A 19,943-nucleotide genomic window follows, 5' to 3' on the forward strand; every position below is an offset into this window, starting at 1 on the left:
GATCTCCAATTAGAGACAACGAGGACCAGCTGCCTCTAATTGGAGATCATCCCAAACAAAACCCAACAAAGAAATACAAAACTAGAACATAACAACATAGAAAAACTAAACTAGAAAACCCCCGTCACGCCCTGACCTACTCTACCATAGAAAATAACAGCTTTCTATGGTCAGGACATGACAGCTGTCCTAATATGGACACCATAATCTTCTATTGATTGAAACCGAGTTGAAATACTGTCACATTAAAAACAAATGTAAATAATGTGTACAATAGGTGTTTGTTTGTACTCATTTACAAGTAGCTCTCTCAACAAGTGAAAATGCAAAAACAGTGTCCCCTCTTGTAATCTAAAATGGTGCAGTTATAGTCAAATATTTATGTAATGGATCAGCAGTCCCAGTATTCAAATGTCTTGACTTCACAACAGATGTAGATATTTTGGGTTGAACACTCTTAGCTAACTGTGAGAAGGCATTTGTTAAGTGTCTAGGAATCTCTGCATCCCTGTATCCTCCACTTACCTGAGGAAATATTAAAGTGGTTCGGTCCAGACTGGGACAACCGGCCGTGTTCCACAATACCGACAAGAAGTGTAGGATGTAGACTCTTAAATCAGCATAAGAAGGACACAACATAAGGGATGAATTAGCTGTTTCTGCAACCCTGACTGCCCCCCCTTCCAACTTCTTCTGATCATAACCACCCCCACCGAGCAGTACCCCCAATACACATGGACACACAGACACACACACACAAGTGTACACACACACACACAGAGAAAGAGACACAAATACACACAAATACACACATACATACAGTAAATATCCCCCATACAGTACATTCTCAACACTCACCTTAACTTTTTTCCCAGCAAACCAGACCCAGGTTCCTGGGTGAGCGTAAGCGTTTTAAAGTCCTCCGTCCCCACTCCTCATCGCTCCCGGTCCGTAACAACATTTTGACTGTCTCCTGATGGTGGGTGAGTCAGCACATTTTGCACATGGAACACTAGATGTTTTCGACTGCTGCTTGTATACGTGAAGGCGTGCATAGGCGCACACGTTGATCAAAATGGAAATCACGTAAATTGAGGCCATAAACTGAGTGCACAAAACATTAGGAATATCTGCTCTTTCCATGACATAGACTGACCTGGTGAATCCAGGTGAAAGGCACAGTATGATCCCTTATTGGTTTGAATTGAAAAGAGCAGTCCATAAGCCCAGACGAAGGATATCAAAGATCTGGAAGGATTCTGTATGGAGGAATGGTCGTTATCCTCGCAAGGTGAGGTATTGAAAAGTATTGAAAACAGGGGCGTCAATAATCCTGACCCCAACCTTTTGGAGATTTAAAAAAAAAAAAAATCTCTTTCTCTGAACAATTGTATTAGTAAAATTATTATAAACTCCCAATTTCTTAGAGCATACAATATAGCTGAGAATTGTTGTTACTTATTTTATACAGTAATTTCTGCTCATCTTTATCAAGGGTGGCAATAATTTTGGACCATACTGTATATGATTACACTTTCAATAAATAGTTTATATATAAACATGTATTTGTGTTAAAAAATACATTCATAAGAATATTTAGCTCTGGTCAAGAAACCTTGACCCAAAATAATGATACAATGCATAATACAGTACAAGCCAAAAGTTTGGACACACCTACTCATTCAAGGGTTTTTCTTTATTTTGACTATTTTCTACATTGTAGAATAATAGTGAAGACATCAAAACTATGAAATAACACATATGGAATCATGTAGTAACCAATAAAGTGTTTAACAAATCAAAATGTATTTTATATTTGAGATTATTCAAATTTGCCTTGATGACAGTTTGTGGAATTTCTTTCCTTCTTAATGTGTTTGAGCCAATCAGTTGTGTTGTGACAAGGTAGAGGTGGTATACAGAAGATAGCCCTATTTGTAAAAAGACCAAGTCCATATTATGTCAAGAACAGCTCAAATAAGCAAAGAGAAACGACAGTCCATCCTTATATTAAGACATGAAGGTCAGTCAATCTGGATACTTTCAAGAACTTTGAACGTTTCTTCAAGTGAATCCGCAAAAACCATCAAGCGCTATGATGCAACTAGCTCTCATGAGGACTGCCACAGGAAAGGAAGACCCAGAATGACCTCTTCTGCAGAGGATAAGTTCATTATGTGGGGGTACCACAGGGTTCAATTCTTGGGCCAACTCTTTTCTCTGTATACATAAATGATGTCGCTCTTGCTGCTGGTGAATCTCTGATCCACCGCTACGCAGACGACACCATTCTGTATACTTCTGGCCCTTCTTTGGACACTGTGTTAACAACCCTCCAGACGAGCTTCAATGCCATTCAACTCTCCTTCCGTGGCCTCCAACTGCTCCTAAACACAAGTAAAACTAAATGCATGCTCTTCAACCGATCGCTGCCTGCACCTGCCCGCCCATCCAGCATAACTTCTCTGGACGGTTCTAACTTAGAATTTGTGGACAACTACAAATACCTAGGTGTCTGGTTAGACTGTAAACTCTCCTTCCAGACTCACATCAATCATCTCCAATCCAAAGTGAAATCTAGAATTGGCTTCCTATTTCGCAACAAAGCATCCTTCACTCATGCTGCCAAACATACCCTCGTAAAACTGACCATCCTACCAATCCTCGACTTCGGCGATGTCATTTACAAAATAGCCTCCAATACCCTACTCAACAAGCTGGATGCAGTCTATCACAGTGCCATCCGTTTTGTCACCAAAGCCCCATATACAACCCACCACTGCGATCTGTATGCTCTCGTTGGCTGGCCTTCACTTCATAATCGTCGCCAAACACATTGGCTCCAGGTCATCTACAAGACCCTGCTAGGTAAAGTCCCCCCTTACCTCCGCTCACTGGTCACCATAGCAGCACCCACCTGTAGCACGCGCTCCAGCAGGTATATCTCTCTGGTCACCCCTAAAGCCAACTTCTCCTTTGGTCGTCTCTCCTTCCAGTTCTCTGCTGCCAACGACTGGAACGAACTACAAAAATCTCTGAAATTGGAAACACTTATCTCCCTCACTAGCTTTAAGCACCAGCTGTCAGAGCAGCTCACAGATCACTGCACCTGTACATAGCCCATCTATACTTTAGCCCAAACTACTACCTCTTCCCCTACTGTATTTATTTATTTTATTTATTTTGCTCCTTTGCACCATATTATTTATATTTGAACTTTGAACTTTCTTCAAACTACAAATCTACCATTCCAGTGTTTTTCTTGCTATACTTTATTTACCTTGCCACCATGGCATTTTTTTGCTTTTTTGCTTTTACCTCCCTTATCTCACATCATTTGCTCACATTGTATATAGTCTTATTTATTTTTCTACTGTATTATTGACTGTATGTTGTTTACTCCATGTGTAACTCTGTGTTGTTGTATGTTGTCCAACTGCTTTGCTTTATCTTGGCCAGGTCGCAATTGTAAATGAGAACTTGTTCTCAACTTGCCTACCTGGTTAAATAAAGGTGAAATAAATAAAAAAATAAAAAAAATTAGAGTTAACAGCCTCAGAAATTGCTCAAGTTCAAGTAACAGACACATCTCAACATCAACTGTTCAGAGGAGACTGTGTGAATCAGGCATTCATGGTCCAATTGTTGCAAAGAAACCACTACTAAAGGACACCAATAAGACGAAGAGACTTGCTTGGGCCAAGAAACACGAGAAACGGACATTAGCCGGTGGAAATCTGTCCTTTGGTCTGATGAGTCAAAATTTGAGATTTTCATCCAACCGCCGTGTCTTTGTGAGACGCAGAGGAGATGAACGGATGAGCTCTGCATGTGTGGTTCCCACCATGAAGCATGGAGGAGGAGGTGTGATTGTGTGGGGGGTGCTTTGCTGGTGACACTGTCTGTGATTTATTTAGAATTCAAGGCACACTTAACCAGCGAGGCTACCACAGCATTCTGCAGAGATATGCCATCCCATCTGGTTTGCGCTTAGTCGGACTATGATTTGTTTTTCAACAGGATAATGACCCAACACACCTCCAGGATGTGTAAGGGCTATTTAACCAAGAAGAAGAGTGATGGAGTGGTGCATCAGATGTCCTGGCCTCCACAATCACCCGACCTCAACCCAATTGAGATGGTTTGGGATGAGTTGGACCGCAGAGTGAAGAAAAAACAGCCAACAAGTGCTCAGCAGTGCTCAGGGAGGCAGGTAGCCTAGTGGTTAGAGCGTTGAGCCAGTAACCAAAGGTTTGCCAGATTGAATCCCTGAGCTGAAAAGGTAAAAATCTGCCATTCTGCCCCTGACCAAGGCAGTTAACCCACTGTTCCTAGGCCTTCATTGTAAATACGAATTTGTTTTTAACTGACTTGCCTAGTTACATTTTTAGAAAGCATATGTGGGAGCTCCTTCACGACTGTTGGAAAAGCATTCCAGGTGAAGCTGGTTGAGACAATGCCAAGAGTGTGCAAAGCTGTCATCAAGGCAAAGGGTGGCTACTTTGAAGAATAAAAAGTTTAGGGTCACTTAGAAATGTCCTTGTGTTCGAAAGAAAAGCAACAAAAAAAATCCTTTAAAATAACATCAAATTGATCAGAAATACAGTGTAGACATTGTTAATGTTGTAAATGACTATTGTAGCTGGAAACGGCTAATTTTTAATGGAATACCTACATAGGCGTACAGGGGCCCATTATCAACAACCGTCAACCGTTGTGTTAGCTAATCCAAGCCTAGAAGGCCAGCATCCCGGAGTCGCCTCTTCATTTTTGACATTGAGACTGGTGTTTTGCGCTTACTATTTAATGAAGCTGCCAGTTGAGGACTTGTGAGGCGTCTGTTTCTCAAACTAGACACTCTAATGTACTTGTCCTCTTGCCCAGTCGTGCACTGGGGCCTCCCACTCCTCTTTCTATTCTGGTTAGGGCCAGTTTGCACGGTTCTGTGAAGGAAGTAGTACACAGCATACTGACAAGTTTCAGAAGAAAGTTCTTTGTTTCTGGCCATTTTGAGCCTGTAATCAAACCCACAAATGCTGATGCTCCAGATACTCAACTAGTCTAATGAAGGCCAGTTTTATTGATTCTTTAATCAGGACAACAGTTTTCAGCTGTGCTAACATAACTGCAAAATGGTTTTCTAATGATCAATTAGCCTTTTAAAATGATAAACTTGGATTAGCTAACACAACGTTCCATTGGAACACAGGAGTGACGGTTGCTGATAATGAGCCTCTGTACACCTACGTTGATATTCCTTACAAAATCAGCCGTTTCCAGCTACAATAGTCATTTACAACATTAACAATGTCTACACTGTTTTTCTGATCAATTTGATGTTCTTTTAATCGACAAAAAATGTGCTTTTCTTTCAAAAACAAGGACATTTCTAAGTGACCCCAAACTTTTGAAAGGTATTGTATTTTGAATTGTTTAACACTTTTTTGGTTACTACATGATTCCATATGTGTTATTTCATAGTTTTGATGTCTTCACTATTATTCTACAATGTAGAAAATAGTCAAAATAAAGAAAAACCCTTGAATGAGTAGTTGTGTCCAAACTTTTGACTGGCACGATGATTTGTTACCTCCAAACATTGACGATTTTTTGCTCTAATAAAGTCACATGAGAAAATGTTAAGAAATAATGGAGAGTAATCTACACAGGATTGTTTCCATTTTTATTTGTAAATGCTTCTTGGGTAGAACAAAGAAAAAATATATAATATATTCATATGTACTGAAACGTTCTTTTATGTACACGTTTAGGGGTTCCACTAGAAATCTTCACAACCACAGACTTAAGATATGTTATTATAGTCTCCTGTGTCTTTCACATGGATGCATCTATGTACACTCCTGCGTATTAACATACATTCATAGGATGCGATAAAACACCTGTGTTTAAACAAGCATTAAAAATTCAAAAATTGAATGAAAGGAATGATGTACAATATAGTGTACCCCTGCTTTTTAATCTGCGAACAGTACATGAACTCTGCATGGACGGTATCTCTCACACCGTACATATTCACAACAGGGCATGGCATACATAACAAACAAGTTTCAAGAGAAAACAGGACATCAAAAGTAATGACTATGTCATGGCCTAAATAAGTGTTGTGACTACAGTTCCCAGAAAGCAGTTCTTCCGGGTGTTCAGCACCGGGGTGTAGTAGTATCCACATACATGATGACCTCACGCCAACATAGGCTTGTGGGTATTCCAGTAACAGATCAGGTTGGATAGTTGAGTTGAGGCAGATTTTGTGTCAATAGTAAAACGGAGAGAAAAAAGGATGTGTATGCTGAGCGAGTAAAGGGTGATATATTTCCAATTCCCTTTCCTCATTGTCTCAAACCATATCATCATTTCTCCATAAAACTGTGACGAATAACTTGTTATATTACTATTTGCTCCCCTGGTAAGGATGCTGTGGTGGATTAAGGCCAGACAAGTGTCTAACAAATGGCTTGAGCCACTTACACGAAAAATACCAAAAAATACACAACACTGACTGGAAGGCCTGTTTAGACGTAAAACAATCGACAATCATTACCGTGCACAATTCTTTATTTTTTGCTTTTCGATTTGCATTTTCTCTGCCATTCTTTTACTTTCACCCACCTTGTATCAGAATCTGAGCCGGTGAAGTTTTTCTGAAACTTGAGAGAGTCCCAGTAGCTTATAGTGACGTGTTCTTATTTGTTATCAGTAGTTCATGTACAGAATTAACAATAAGCTCTGCTCCTCCCTTTGCATAAACAGTGTGCTGAATGAGTAAACTATTCTCTACCCTCTCTGTCAATGAGCTATGAGTGACAATGAAAAAAACAGGGACAACGTTTCTGGGGAAACTTCAACCTGACTTGGAGAAAGTTCCAGGAAAACTTTAACCTGACAGATGAGGAATGTCAAAGACATTGGCTCTTAAAATGATTAAAGGCAGTCATATCCAGGTAAAATAGAAGGCTGTTACTGAAGCAATTATACATTTCACCTCAAATGAAAAAAGCTTATCTTTTCTCTTATTGAAATAGAAGATAAAGACAGAACAGAAAAACAAATAAAAAGAGTACAACATGCAACAGCACCAACAGCAACAAGAATCTCAAGAAATGTTGAAATAATGAGAAGATGGTAAGTGTCATTTGTTGGTTTCACATGGTTGTTCATTGTTTTTGCTTTCTACAATAAATTATAGCACAATATTTCTCTAAAAGGCAAGGCACACACACATAAACCTTCTATTTCCATCTCTCTCTCTCTCACACACTCCATAACTCATACCACACTCTGACACACATACACATTCACACAAATTCCATCTCTCTCACACACACACACACACACACACACACACACACACACACACACACACACACACACACACACACACACACACACACACACACACACACACACACACACACACACACACACACACACACACACACACACACACACACACACACACACATTCCGAGCTCCCTTGGTCTATGTCCATTGAAGAGTGATCCGGATGGGGTCAGTTTGCTGTGCGCAGTGTCCGGCTTCGTGGAAAGCGATGGACTTTGATGTGTTTTGATAGATGGTCACTGCGGGCAAATTTCTTCTCACACACGAGACACTGGTAGGGTTTGACCCCTGAGTGGGACCGCCGGTGCCGCGACAGCTCATCCGACCGTGAGAATCTGGGAGAGACACACACAGATAGGAGAGAGATGTCAATCATTTTAGAATAGAATAAAACATTATTGTTTACATAACATGATAAAAAAACTAAAAACATTTATAATATTTTAAATGTTCCTTGACATAGTACAGACAAGATAATTTGGTTTTAGTTTCATTCCATATTATTGTCAAATGTTTGAGACAGTGATACCGAAATGGTAGGATATACAGATTTAAGTACAGTCATGATGGTAAAAGTCATTTTACAGCAAGTAGCTCGACATGTTTTGACTTTGGCAGTCTTAGGGAAGTGTATACCATAATAAGTGACTGGCTACACCACATCTGCTTGAACCCATGTGTTATTTTGCAGTAAATCTGGGCTTCTCCCTTTTCTTGCAAGACCTACTGCATCTCACCAAGCCTCGCAAGTTATGTAACATCCCTGACAAAGGCCACCAGACTATATGTCATTGCTAAATAGTTACAGTATAGCTAGCTTAAAGTACATGGATGAACCCTAAAGTAACGCTAGCAATGCTAAATATTTAGCACACATAGCTAGGCTAAGCTAAGGGACGAATCGAAATTTACTGGGGGGGAGGGATGGTCCAAAATAGGGGAGGGTTGTCCAACTTATTTTTGCTTTAGGGAGGGTTGTGTTTTTTTTATTGGGCAGAGGGGAGGGAGTTGCATTTTTTCCCTGGTTTGCGTTCACTCTTCTGCTTGTTTTTTCCCTATAAAAAATGGCTTGACTTACTTTTGATATTACCCTAATAAAACATTTGTGAAGATTTGGTATGGTGTCGCTATTACTAAGCTTTAGCTACTGCAGGGCTATGACATGAAGGCAGTGCGCCCCGTCGCTCCAACTGACTCCGACAGTTGAACTTGAAATGAGGAAGACTGTTTCAGGCCTACAAGAGTAACTCCTATAATCTAACAATATAATGCTTATCTTTATACAAAATATTTGGATAAAAAATGTACGAATTACCCTCCTTCTGTACGTCTATATCAGACGCAGTAGAAATCTGACATAAAGAAATATATGTCACTGTTGTAGCATGCCACCAGCATATCTCTATCTCTCTGGGGGTTAGGCCTGAGCTTATCTTCCTTTATATAGGCTGCATATATACATTTATTAAAATATGAATATCATACAGTGGACACCTAAGCCTTAAGGCCTATGCATGTAATAATCTGATACATTTTGTGCTCAAATCTCTGACAGCTGAACCATGAGGTGGACAATTATTGCTTTAGGAAAGTAGCCCCACCCCCCCAAAGAAATATATAGGCTATAAAGTTTTGCGTATGCTACACATCGAAACACAAAGAATAGTGTTTTTGTAATTTGTTATAGGCTGTTTTTAAATGTGGCTCATTTGGCCAAAATCCCTCATTTATTGATGGCGCTGGCTGTGCCAGGTTGGATCTGAATGCATATGGATGTCCATTACTTTTCTCAAATGTCTGGTAGATTAAAATCTTCCCTGTCATGTTGTCCACTGCCAAATTTTCCTAAAGGAAACTGAAGTAGCATATTGTTTTTAATGAAGATTTCCAAATATTCATATGAAAATCTGTCGCCAATTGGATGGAAACCGAGCTATAGACATCCTAGAGACTCTTGTAAGTGCGCCAGTCAAGTATCACTTTGATTATGGCTGCACATCATTGTTCACTAGCAGCCCCAAACATCTAAAAAAATAAGTTACCAGCCAAACAAGCTTGTAAAAATTGTATTTTAACTCCCCCTTCATACTCATCTGGAGGTTAAACATTTTTTCCGTCTCTATCTCTGTAATGTGTCTGTATCTATGTAATTGTGTATGTCATTATGTAAAAAATAGGGACCACAATGAAAATAAGTCCCAGACTTTATTGTGCAATCCCGGTCACCTTAAAACATATTTTTGTATATACAGTGCCAGTCAAAAGTTTGGACACACCTAATGATTCAAGGGTTTTTCTTTATTTTACTATTTTCTACATTGATGACAACTTTGCACACTCTTGGCATTCTCTCAACCATCTTCATGAGGTAGTCACCTGGAATGCATTTGAATTAACAGGTGTGCCTTGTTAAAAGTTAATTTGTGGAATTTCTTTCCTTCTTAATACGTTTGAGCCAACCAGTTCTGTTGTGACAAGGTAGGGGTGGTTTACAGAAGATAGCCCTATTTGGTAAAAGACCAAGTCTATATTATGGCAAGAACAGTTCAAATAAACAAAGAGAAACAACAGTCCATCATTACTTTATGACATGAAGGTCAGTCAATCCAGAAAATGTCAAGATCTTTATAAAGCGCTATGATAAAACTGGCTCTCATGAGGACCACCACAGGAAAGGAAGACCCAGAGTTACCTCTTCCGCAGAGGATAAGTTCATTAGAGTTAACAGCCTCAGAAATTGCTCAAGTTCAAGTAACAGACACATCTCAACATCAACTGTTCAGAGGAGACTGTGTGAATCAGGCCTTCATGGTCCAATTGTTGCAAAGAAACCACTACTAAAGGACACCAATAAGAAGAAGAGACTTGCTTGGGGCAAGAAACACAAGCAATGGACATTAGACGGTGGAAATCTGTCCTTTGGTCTGATGAGTCAAAATTTGAGATTTGGTTCCAACCGCTGTGTCTTTGTGAAATGTGGTGTGGGTGAACCGATGATCTCCACATGTGTGGTTCCCACCGTGAAGCATTGAGGAGGAGGTGTGATGGTGTGGGTGTGCTTTGCTGGTGACACTGTCTGTGATTTATTTAGAATTCAAGGCACACTTAACCAGCAAGGCTATCACAGCATTCTGCAGCGATACGCCATCCCATCTGGTTTGCGCTTAGTGGGATTATCATTTGTTTTTCAACAGGACAATGACCCAACACACCTCCAGGCTGGGTAAAGGCTATTTGACCAAGAAGGAAAGTGATGGAGTGCTGCATCAGATGACCTGGCCTCCACAATCATCCGACCTCAACCCAATTGAGATGGTTTGGTATGAGTTGGACCGCAGTGTGAAGGAAAAGCAGCCAACAAGTGCTCAGCATATGTGGGAACTCCTTCAAGACTGTTGGAAAAGCATTCCAGGTGAAGCTGGTTGAGAGAATGCCAAGAGTGTGCAAAGATGTCATTTTATTTATTTTATTTTTATTTAACTTTTATTTAACGAGGTCAACTTTGAAGAATCGTTGTTGTTGTTTAACACTTTTTTGGTTAATACATGATTCCATATGTGTTATTTCATAGTTTTGATGTCTTCACTATTATTGTACAATGTAGAAAATAGTCAAAATAAAGAAAAACCCTTGAATGAGTAGGTGTGTCCAAACTTTTGATTGGTCCTGTATGTATGTTTTTAACTGACAAATAAAATCAATCAATCAATTCAAACTGTGCAGTGGACAATTGATGACTAGAAACATACATCGGTTACAAAACACCAAAAAGTTTAAAGTAATTCGGAGATTGTTAAATCAAGCCCTCGATACTGGGTAAGGGAGGGATGTATTTTCTGCTTGCCGAGATTGACATAGTCTATTTATTGTGGTGTTAAAAAAGCAAACCATGATATTGACGTGCCGAAGTCAGTATGCTTTGTTTATTGGTTGTGTGGTGCATTGGCACAGAAACCTGTTGGTGGAAAATCTGTTGCATATATTGTATATATAAATATGGCATCAAAATGTGGAAAATCTGATTTCCCCATAGCTGATCATTGTATGCAGCCGGCTCTGATTGTATCATAATGAAACAGGCAGGGAGAGCGAGCTCGTCTGTGAAACCTCAACCTTCAGTCACTCACTGACTCACTGACTGACTGACTCACTGACTGACTGACTGACTGACTGACTGACTGACTGACTGGAAGCAGGGGAATAACAGAGTGTGGAGTGTGTGTGCCCCTGGTGATGCTATGATATCAATGTCAGCTCCAGAGAAAATATGGGGAGGTTTAATTCGATTTTGCTGTGCGTGTGCGCGTGTGTACACATATAAGACATATAAGACAAAGAGAGGGAGAAAGAGAGAAACACTGCGAGACTATGTGTACGTAAGGGTGTATTCTGTAGGTGTGCGTGCATGGGTGTGTATGTGTTTGTGTGTGCTCACAACGTTCCCTTACCTGTTTGCACGTGTGTCTGTACACTCTTAGAAAAGAAAGGTGCTACCTAAAACCTAAAAGGGTTCTTCGGCTGTCCCCATAGGAGAACCTTTTGAAGAACCCTTTTTTGGTTCCAGGTAGAACCCTTTCAGGTTTAATGTAGAACCATTCCACACAGATGGTTCTACATGGAACCCAAAAGGTTCTCCTATGTGGATAGCCAAAGAACCCTTTTGGAACTCTTTTTTTCTTAGAGTGTATGCATGCATGTCCCCCCATCCAACTGTAAAAGTCTCAGCTTTAGCACAGAAACCTCACCCCGATCCTTCTCCCTTTTCAAGCAGACTGCCAGCCTAGACGTTCCTATCACACAGTCATGGTAACTATTCAGTGCTTAGCCTTTGTTCGTCTCACTTCCACACCAGTTTCCCTCAACCCGATTGTGTGCAAAACAGGCCCCTCACACAAAACAGGCCCCTCACTCATACACACTCTCTCTCTTTCTTGCTCTTCCTTCTTTCTCCCTCTCACTCTCTTTATCCTTTCTCACTCGCCCACTCTCTCTCTATATATGTCTCTCTCTCTCTCTCTCTCTCTCTCTCTATACCCCCCAACCTTCATCCAACCCACCGTCTTGCCTGCACTCTAACTAAATCCTGTCTTTTGTGTCCAGACAAGACCCCTTTTGTTGGGCCGAGATGCATCGCCTGGATAACTACTAGAGAGATTTCTGCTGCAGCCGAGCTCATCTACTGGAACAGACTTGCAGCATTACAAATACACGGCCACTAGCAGGTTGCCAAGTTGGTGCCAAAGTCAACATAAATAAATTGAGTGATGCAGTACCCTTTTCAGGAATATAGATTGCTCAGTGTGTGCAAGAGGAGAAGAAGTGGACTGCAGTCCATGAACGATTGAGCATATAAGGGAGGGAGTGAGGCAGGTAGCCTAGTGGTTAAGCAAATTGGGCCAGTAACCCAAAAGGTTGCTGGTTCAAATCCCAAGCTAACTAGTTGAAAAATCTGTCGATATCCACTTGAGCAAGGTATTTTACCCTAGTTGCTCTGGATAAGAGCGTCTGCTAAATGACTCAAATGTAAAAAAAAAAATATATGTAATGATTCTATACAAACTAATAGTGCTGTGCGATTAACCAAAATTATTGTCATTTTTCATTTTTCAAACAACTAATTGACCGGCATCGGTTAAATTATTTGAATTCCACAAAAAAAAAAAAGTTTCTGCGAGCTCAATGCGCAGTTTCTCTAGAGACAAATCTGATCAAGCCTGAACTGTGAGATGTAGTAGGGAGTTGTAGTTTCCAACAGGCCAATATTCTACAAAGTTTAGCACAGAAAACTTGGTAATTAACTACAATGACAACCCATTGTGCGCGCCTACTTCTGTGTGGGCCAGTCTGGTCTGTGTGGGCCAGTCATGGAGAGGGAGAGGCAGGGAAGAGACAGAAGAACTTGCGATTGAGAGGGATAGAGAGCAATTGCTTCGTGAGGTATCTCTACCTGAAGAAAAATGATGATCTAAGTGATTGATAGTCGGTATTCAGCAGTCATTAAAGTATGCCTTATTAACCTTGAAGAACTACTAAAATAGTGATTTTATCAGACAGCATAGGCAGCAGCTCTATAGAGATGAGATGATGATTTGGAATTAAACAATAAAGTCATCAAATAAAACAAATGTAACTTACACAACAGCTAAAATATTTTATTAAAATAATATGAATAAATGATGGTTAATAAGTGAGCAGTATAATATGCAGTCACTACCATCATGGGACTTATATTCATTGTTTTATTCTGTGTTGTTACAGCATTCAACCTACGTAAAAAAAAATGATTGAAACCCGAAATAGAAAACCGTGATTATTTTTTTTTACAATCGAACCGTAACCACACCAACCGCAAAAAACACTAATCACTCAGCACTACAAACTAATACGCTGCATGGAGCATGTTGACATACATGTATAAACACATACACATGTACTGTACGTGTAGTGGATGTCAAAGTCATCTGTAGGATGTTGACTGGAATACATTGGTGACATCACACCTTCCATGAGATCTAAAGGCAACTGTCGCTCACACAGTGACAAACTAGTATTTTGCTCTAATGGCTAAAATGGTTGAATTGCGTGTGATGTTGTATAGAAGTTTGCTAGTTCGATCCCTGGTCAGGGCAGAACAGAATGCACTCACTCACTCACTCACTCACTCACTCACTCACTCACTCACTCACTCACTCACTCACTCACACCACTAACAGATCTCTACTTTGCCCATGTGTTGGCTTGTCCCAGCTCTTCTAGCCACCTGTACTTAGTGAGGTCTGTGTAGGGCATATGTATAACATTTCCCCTGGCTTAGAAAGTCAATTTCACCCGATACTGTCACTCTCTCCGCCTGACCCTGTGTCTTCAGGAAATCAGCCAGTTGTACTGAGGGACAAGAGTCACACAGTCAATCGCACACGTTCACACACACGCATACACTTATTCTCTCACACACACACACACTCTTGCACACACACACTCATGCACAATCCTGCACAGCTGTCGAGTCAGAACAGGAGGCGCCCGAGTTGCGCCCATGTGACCTCGACCCACATGCTTCGGCTCAGTTTTAGTTTACACCAGCAGAAATATGACACCCCCGCCATTCTCACATATCCCAGATAGCTCTGTGCCTGAAAAAAGTGTGAATCTGAGGGAACATGTTAATATCTCTTGACAATCCTCCAATTAACACTTTGAACGCAGCCTGACAGCCATTAAGACTGCAAGAGCTCTGGAAAAGCAGATGAAGAGAAGAGAAAGAAGGCAAACAATGATTTGAAATACATTTCTTCCTTGCTTTCTATTTTCGGACTATACTATAGATGACCATGGTGGGCTGTACCGCAAGTCCAATGCATTCCTTTATTGAAGACTTTTTCTTCCTTTTAAGTGGTATCCAACTATTCCACAAGGGGAAATATCACTTAGTGCTAGACATGTATAACGAGTCACAGCACTGCTACTGTGGCGAATGAATTGTGGCACTGCAATAAAGGAATAGCATGATGAGTGACAGCCAAATAGCCATAAGGAAACAAGCAACTCAATTCCATGTTTAGCACCATGAACACTGAGCCCCATCGGATAGCTTGGTGCTGTGAGAGAATGAGTCTCTACTAATAAGTAATGGAGCCTGTGGATCCTGTAAAGTCTCACTTTAAGCCCCTCACTGGGGCTAATTGATGACCTCATCAGATAGGTCAAATCGGGTGCCAGTCACAGTCTGTGGTGCAAAGGCTTCCTTCCATTGAGGAACATGACACCCTGCGTGTGCTGTATAGTGGACAGACACATAATTACCTTATTGCGTCCAGAAAGGCCTTACGGTAACAATAGGGTATAATCACTATGTCACACATGTTTGTGAAAGCATGTGTTCACTGACTGGTCTCTCACTCAAAACCCCCTAAGCATTCTTTAAACAACCTGCCATAACCATAAAGCAACGTTGATCAAATCTCTCGAGATAACGACGTCTTAAATTCTTGGCCTTCAAAACCCTGACACCTGCCGAATAAAATTATGATAACGAGTGTGTTGAGATGATCTATTTCGATATATTGGGAAGAATGATGACGTTATGTGGTCAACGGTGGAAGCTTGCTATAGGTATGTCTACTACGTTGAATGTCCAGAAACTTTTTGACATAGAAAACCCATAAAGTAATAAATCATGATCATCATCATTATCATCATCATCAACATAATCATAAAGTAATACATCATCAACTCACCTCCATCCACAGCCCGGCCAAGTGCAGGCAAAGGGCTTCTCCCCCGTGTGTCTCCTCAGGTGGGCCTTCAGGTGGCTGCTCTTGGTGTACATCTTGGTGCAGCCGGGGAAAGTGCATTTATGCATTTTGATAAGGTCCGCCACTGGGTTCTTCTGGAACTTCTGACCCCCCACCAGCAGCCCATGGCCCTGGCCCCCGACCGCCACCTCACCGAGGCCCAGGGGCTTGGCCGCGATGGGCACCGGTGCAATGCGTACAAACTTAGAGGAGATGTTGAAGCTGGTGGAGGGAAGCAGCTGGGGCACCAGGGCGAAGGTATGCCCCTGGATGTTGACCAGCAGCTGGGCAATTTTTATGTCCGATGCCGACTGAGGAGGAGGTTGGACAATTGTGGGAGGAGGAGGAGGAACCGTGGCACCAGGTTCCTGTTTGATCTGAATGGGCTGGATCTGCAGGATGACCGGCATTCCAGCGCTGCCACCATTTGCACAACTCTGATTTGATCCTGCCCTGCTGGATAATGAACCACTCTTGAACACGTCGCCTTCGTTGTACTCCTGTGACGATGTGGCTGGTGTGCTTTTGGTCTCGGTGACGGTGGCGGCATTCGCGGTCGACACAGTTTGGTCTGAATGCTTGGCCTCTGGCTCCAGCCTTGGCCCTGGGGATGAGGACTCCCTGTACACCTCCAGTCCCACCCCCAGCCCCAAGATCTCCTCCAGGCCCAGCCCCAGCGCCCCCTCCTGGGCCTCCTGCTTCATGGACGACACCACCTCCATGTTCTCCTCCAGGAACTCCTCTATCTCCTCTAAGGTGGGCTGGAAGGACGGCTCCTCCATGTCCACTAAGGACCAGACCGGGAAGTCCACACTCTCCTCCTTCAAGGCCTCTGGGTGGGGGTGGGATGGCGCGTCCCTCTGTGAGTCCCACAAAAAGGTGGGCAGTGACATGGGGATGGCCGCCCCGGTCCCTGCCCCGCCTAGGGAGGTCTGGGACAGCAGAAGGTCCAGGATGCTGTCTGAGCTTTCGGCACTGGAGCTGCTGCCATAGCTAGAACTGAGCACTTGGGAGTCGGGGCTGGAGCAGGAGCGAGGGCTGGACGACTCGCTCAGGTCATCCTCGGAGAAGGGCGAAGGCATCACATGGTAGGTCCCCCCGTCCGTCACCATGTCCAACAGGCGATATGCCGGTGGGGAGCCACCGTACGCTAAAAAAGTGTCCTCACCGCTCACTAGGAAGTTATCCACCATTCCTGGCTAGGGGCCAAGAGAATGTCTCCCACTTTGTGTTGAAATTTGTCTTTCTGATACAGCAGTTTGTTAGGGTTATTCCTCTTGTTGTCGGGAGACTGGGACCAAATAAACCCACGAACGGGTCACCACAGCAAGGTCGTGCTTCACAGAGAGATAGAGAACACCTGTTGTTCTCTCTCAAGATAAAAAAAGCTTGGGTAGAAAAAGTCTTAAATTCCAAGGTTTCCAGCCCAGATAGTGTATATCTAGACAAACATAAATAAGCAGATAAGAAGAGAGAGAAGGTTACTAAACTGATTTTCACTGTAATAACGGACAAGAGCCCACACGGAAAATAACAGATAGCCAAGACCTAATCACAAGTCATGAATCTCCAATGCACCATCTGTGAACCAAATTATCTTCAGCCAATGAGTTACTAGCTTGCGCATGAAAAATATGGAACGCTGAGCATGTTTCCATTTCGAGTTCGATCTCGGTTGGCGTGAGATGAAGCGGTTGTCGTGAGAGATTATGTGACTTTCAGAGAGCTATGCGGCTATTGGCTATCACATTCCTTTACTTGTATTTCAGGAGTAAACATAATTTAAAATAACTTGATCACATCACGCAATGTAAATTATTCCTGACAAAGCACACTTTTGGCTCACACATTTACATTTAAATAGGTTTTTAGTGCATTTTATTTATTGAATGAATTTATTGGATATTCTTTCATTTGAACAAAGGTTTTACTATAGTGAATTATACTAATTGTTTAATTCTAAACGTTGCAAATATTTTCTTTATTTTAATTTGTAACTCATTTGTAAATTGCAACACTCAAGAAAAGGCAAAGCAGAGCACGGATGTTTCAACCTCGCCTTCTCTGGGCTCTTGGCTCAGTGACCGACAGTAACCCACCAAAGGAACTGTCAAAGGATTAACATAAAGCACTGTGTGGGGCAGCCAAGAGCACTGAGCAATCCAAATAGTACATAAATCACCTGCAAGCTACTTACAGAACATGCAAAACACAATAAATCAACTCCAATTACTGGAAGTTCACTTGAATTGGAATGACACGCAATTATTGCGACATATCCAGTGCATAATTGCTCCATTAATCTGTTCTGGTTTGACCATGTATATATTGTTCACCTAGATACATTAATGCTTTTATAATCTCTCAGGGGTGTCAAACTCATTTTGCCACAGGGCCTCATTCAGTTTTTAATGAGGTCCAGGGGTGCAGCTTTGAAAATGTGTTATATATTCCTTGCAGTCAGAATTTGCCAAAAACGGTCCTTTATTCATCGTTTTTGGAATTGTCATGCTCCCTGACTGTAGCTTTCATTTCAGTGATTGTAAACTAGACACAGTCAAGAAACTGTATGGATGTAAGTCCATTATCATTTCTACACAGTTTCGATTTGGTTTTAGTCATTTTAAAGTATATTGTGTTTGGACCCGGATTGAACCCACTTGCAGGCTGAATCCGGCCAACAGGCCATTTGTTTGACAGGACACCACTGGTATTGCCTAGTAAAGCCGCATGTGCAAATTATATTCATGCGATTACGTGTTACTGCAATAATAAACACTGTGTAATTACAACATACTAATAAGAAACGTATAAAACAAGATTTAACAAAAATAAGCTTATAGGCCTACATTTCAATGAAATATAAATCAATTGAAAATCAATTACCTCTCAAACTACTATTGGCAGAAAAGACACATTTTTAAACATTTGCTTGTCTCATTTGATCATAACTCATAATCTACAGATGTATTATAGTTTTGAAGCAAACGAGCACATCTTTTGCCTATCCCAGCAGCTATAGAACGCGTAAGAAAGCGCAGCTCCAACGTTCCAATGTAAACATGTTTTTGTCCAGCAGTGTGCTGCGGCATATGGTGGTAGGCTGGAGGAGAAACGCACGCCCAATATCTCTTGCAGAACATATTCCCAAGGAAAAGATACGGGAAAAAAATAAATCTCTGATCTCACCTTAGTCATCAAGCATGTACAAATCCCTGTTTAATTCCAATGTATTTACTTTTCCTTTGAATGTGTTGGAGAATCTCTCTCTAATGCATGCCTTGCCCTTGAGACTTTCCATGCAGCACCGTTCAGACTGACTAGCGGCGAGGCAGAGTTGTACTATATTACCGTCACATGACTGCTGGTGTGTGTGTTATATGAGTTAAAATAAGAGGTTGGATCTGAAGGCTCGACCCAGCTCTGCGCCGCTATTGGCCAACAGTACGTGGAGGCTGGTCTCTGAATATGTCAATCAGGATGTGTGCGCCTACATGTCGGATGTTTAGTAAAGGAAGACAGTCATTTCTTAGTTTTCCTCTCATCCTTATTGCCCATCGCCCGAAGAGCAGATAACTGCTGCGGTAAAAGGAGACTGGGGATGTTGAACAATGTAGCCTATTTACCGGAGTCTCATATGACTCCCAATAGAAAGCAAAATAATAATTGATCATGGATGGATATTGGATATGGCTGTGAAAATAGTCAATTCTTGGGAGTTTATTTGAGTTCATTTGAACACATTTCAATGAAAGGATTTTGCTTTCCTCCAAAGAAGTTCACAACACAGTGTTCTCATTATGTAGGCTATGAAACTGTTGGAAATACTGAATATTCTGTATAACGTTATTCTGTAATCATCCTCTCTGTCCATGCAATATTGATGCAGCAAAACACTGAACACTACTACTGTGTAGTTCTTAGATAGTGAATGAACTTGACGAATATCATACACAGCAGTATGTCCTGTACTCATAGACACCCATCCTTGAACAAATATGATTCAAGTTCAGTAACAAAGAGAGGAACCCACACTTAGGAAGAATGTAGGCTAACCAGTGCAGCCAGGCGTACTCAGACAGGAAGTGTTTAAAAACCATTAGAATGCGCCTGTTTATTTTTTTCAGTCACTTCAGCATTCTGAGAGAAACACATGGCGGGGAGCGAGTTATCCTGGGAAACCGGTGGCTGTATCCGCATGATTGGCAGAGGAGAGTGAAAATAGATATTGTGATGGACATTTTATGCATGTGCTTTTCTTATAACTAATTTCTGTGTTCTATTCAT

General features: G+C 41.5%; 1 protein-coding gene and 1 long non-coding RNA gene across 2 annotated transcripts in view; both read right to left on the reverse strand.

The window, feature by feature from the left end:
• Positions 1 to 1,056, reverse strand: part of LOC115208325 (uncharacterized) — a 45,838-nt gene extending 44,782 nt beyond the window's left edge. Inside the window, exons 1-2 of the long non-coding RNA XR_003881145.1 lie at positions 859 to 1,056; positions 526 to 610 (exon numbers count right to left, since the gene is read on the reverse strand). This is a non-coding gene — a long non-coding RNA (uncharacterized LOC115208325). The remainder of the gene's footprint in view (positions 1 to 525; positions 611 to 858) is intronic.
• A 6,453-nt stretch (positions 1,057 to 7,509) lies between these two features.
• Positions 7,510 to 19,037, reverse strand: LOC115208327 (Krueppel-like factor 15). The gene is made up of 3 exons (XM_029776279.1): positions 18,846 to 19,037; positions 15,600 to 17,097; positions 7,510 to 7,697 (listed from the first exon to the last, which is right to left on the reverse strand). Exons 2-3 carry the CDS (start codon positions 16,847 to 16,849, stop codon positions 7,532 to 7,534), a joined length of 1,416 nt encoding a protein of 471 aa, XP_029632139.1. The 5' UTR covers positions 16,850 to 17,097; positions 18,846 to 19,037; the 3' UTR covers positions 7,510 to 7,531.
• Between the last annotated feature and the right edge of the window lie 906 nt (positions 19,038 to 19,943).

This window comes from Salmo trutta, chromosome 14, assembly GCF_901001165.1.
Source record: "Salmo trutta chromosome 14, fSalTru1.1, whole genome shotgun sequence".
NCBI lineage: Eukaryota > Metazoa > Chordata > Actinopteri > Salmoniformes > Salmonidae > Salmo > Salmo trutta.

What these genes read in the sequence shown, in the direction of transcription:
- LOC115208327 (XM_029776279.1), bottom strand. Translation starts at nt 16,849, where the DNA reads ATGGTGGATAACTTCCTAGTGAGCGGTGAGGACACTTTTTTAGCGTAC. An exon ending in TGGCCGGGCTGTGGATGGAG is followed by an intron (nt 7,698 to 15,599) that starts GTGAGTTGATGA and finishes TGTCTCTCCCAG; the next exon opens with ATTCTCACGGTCGGATGAGC.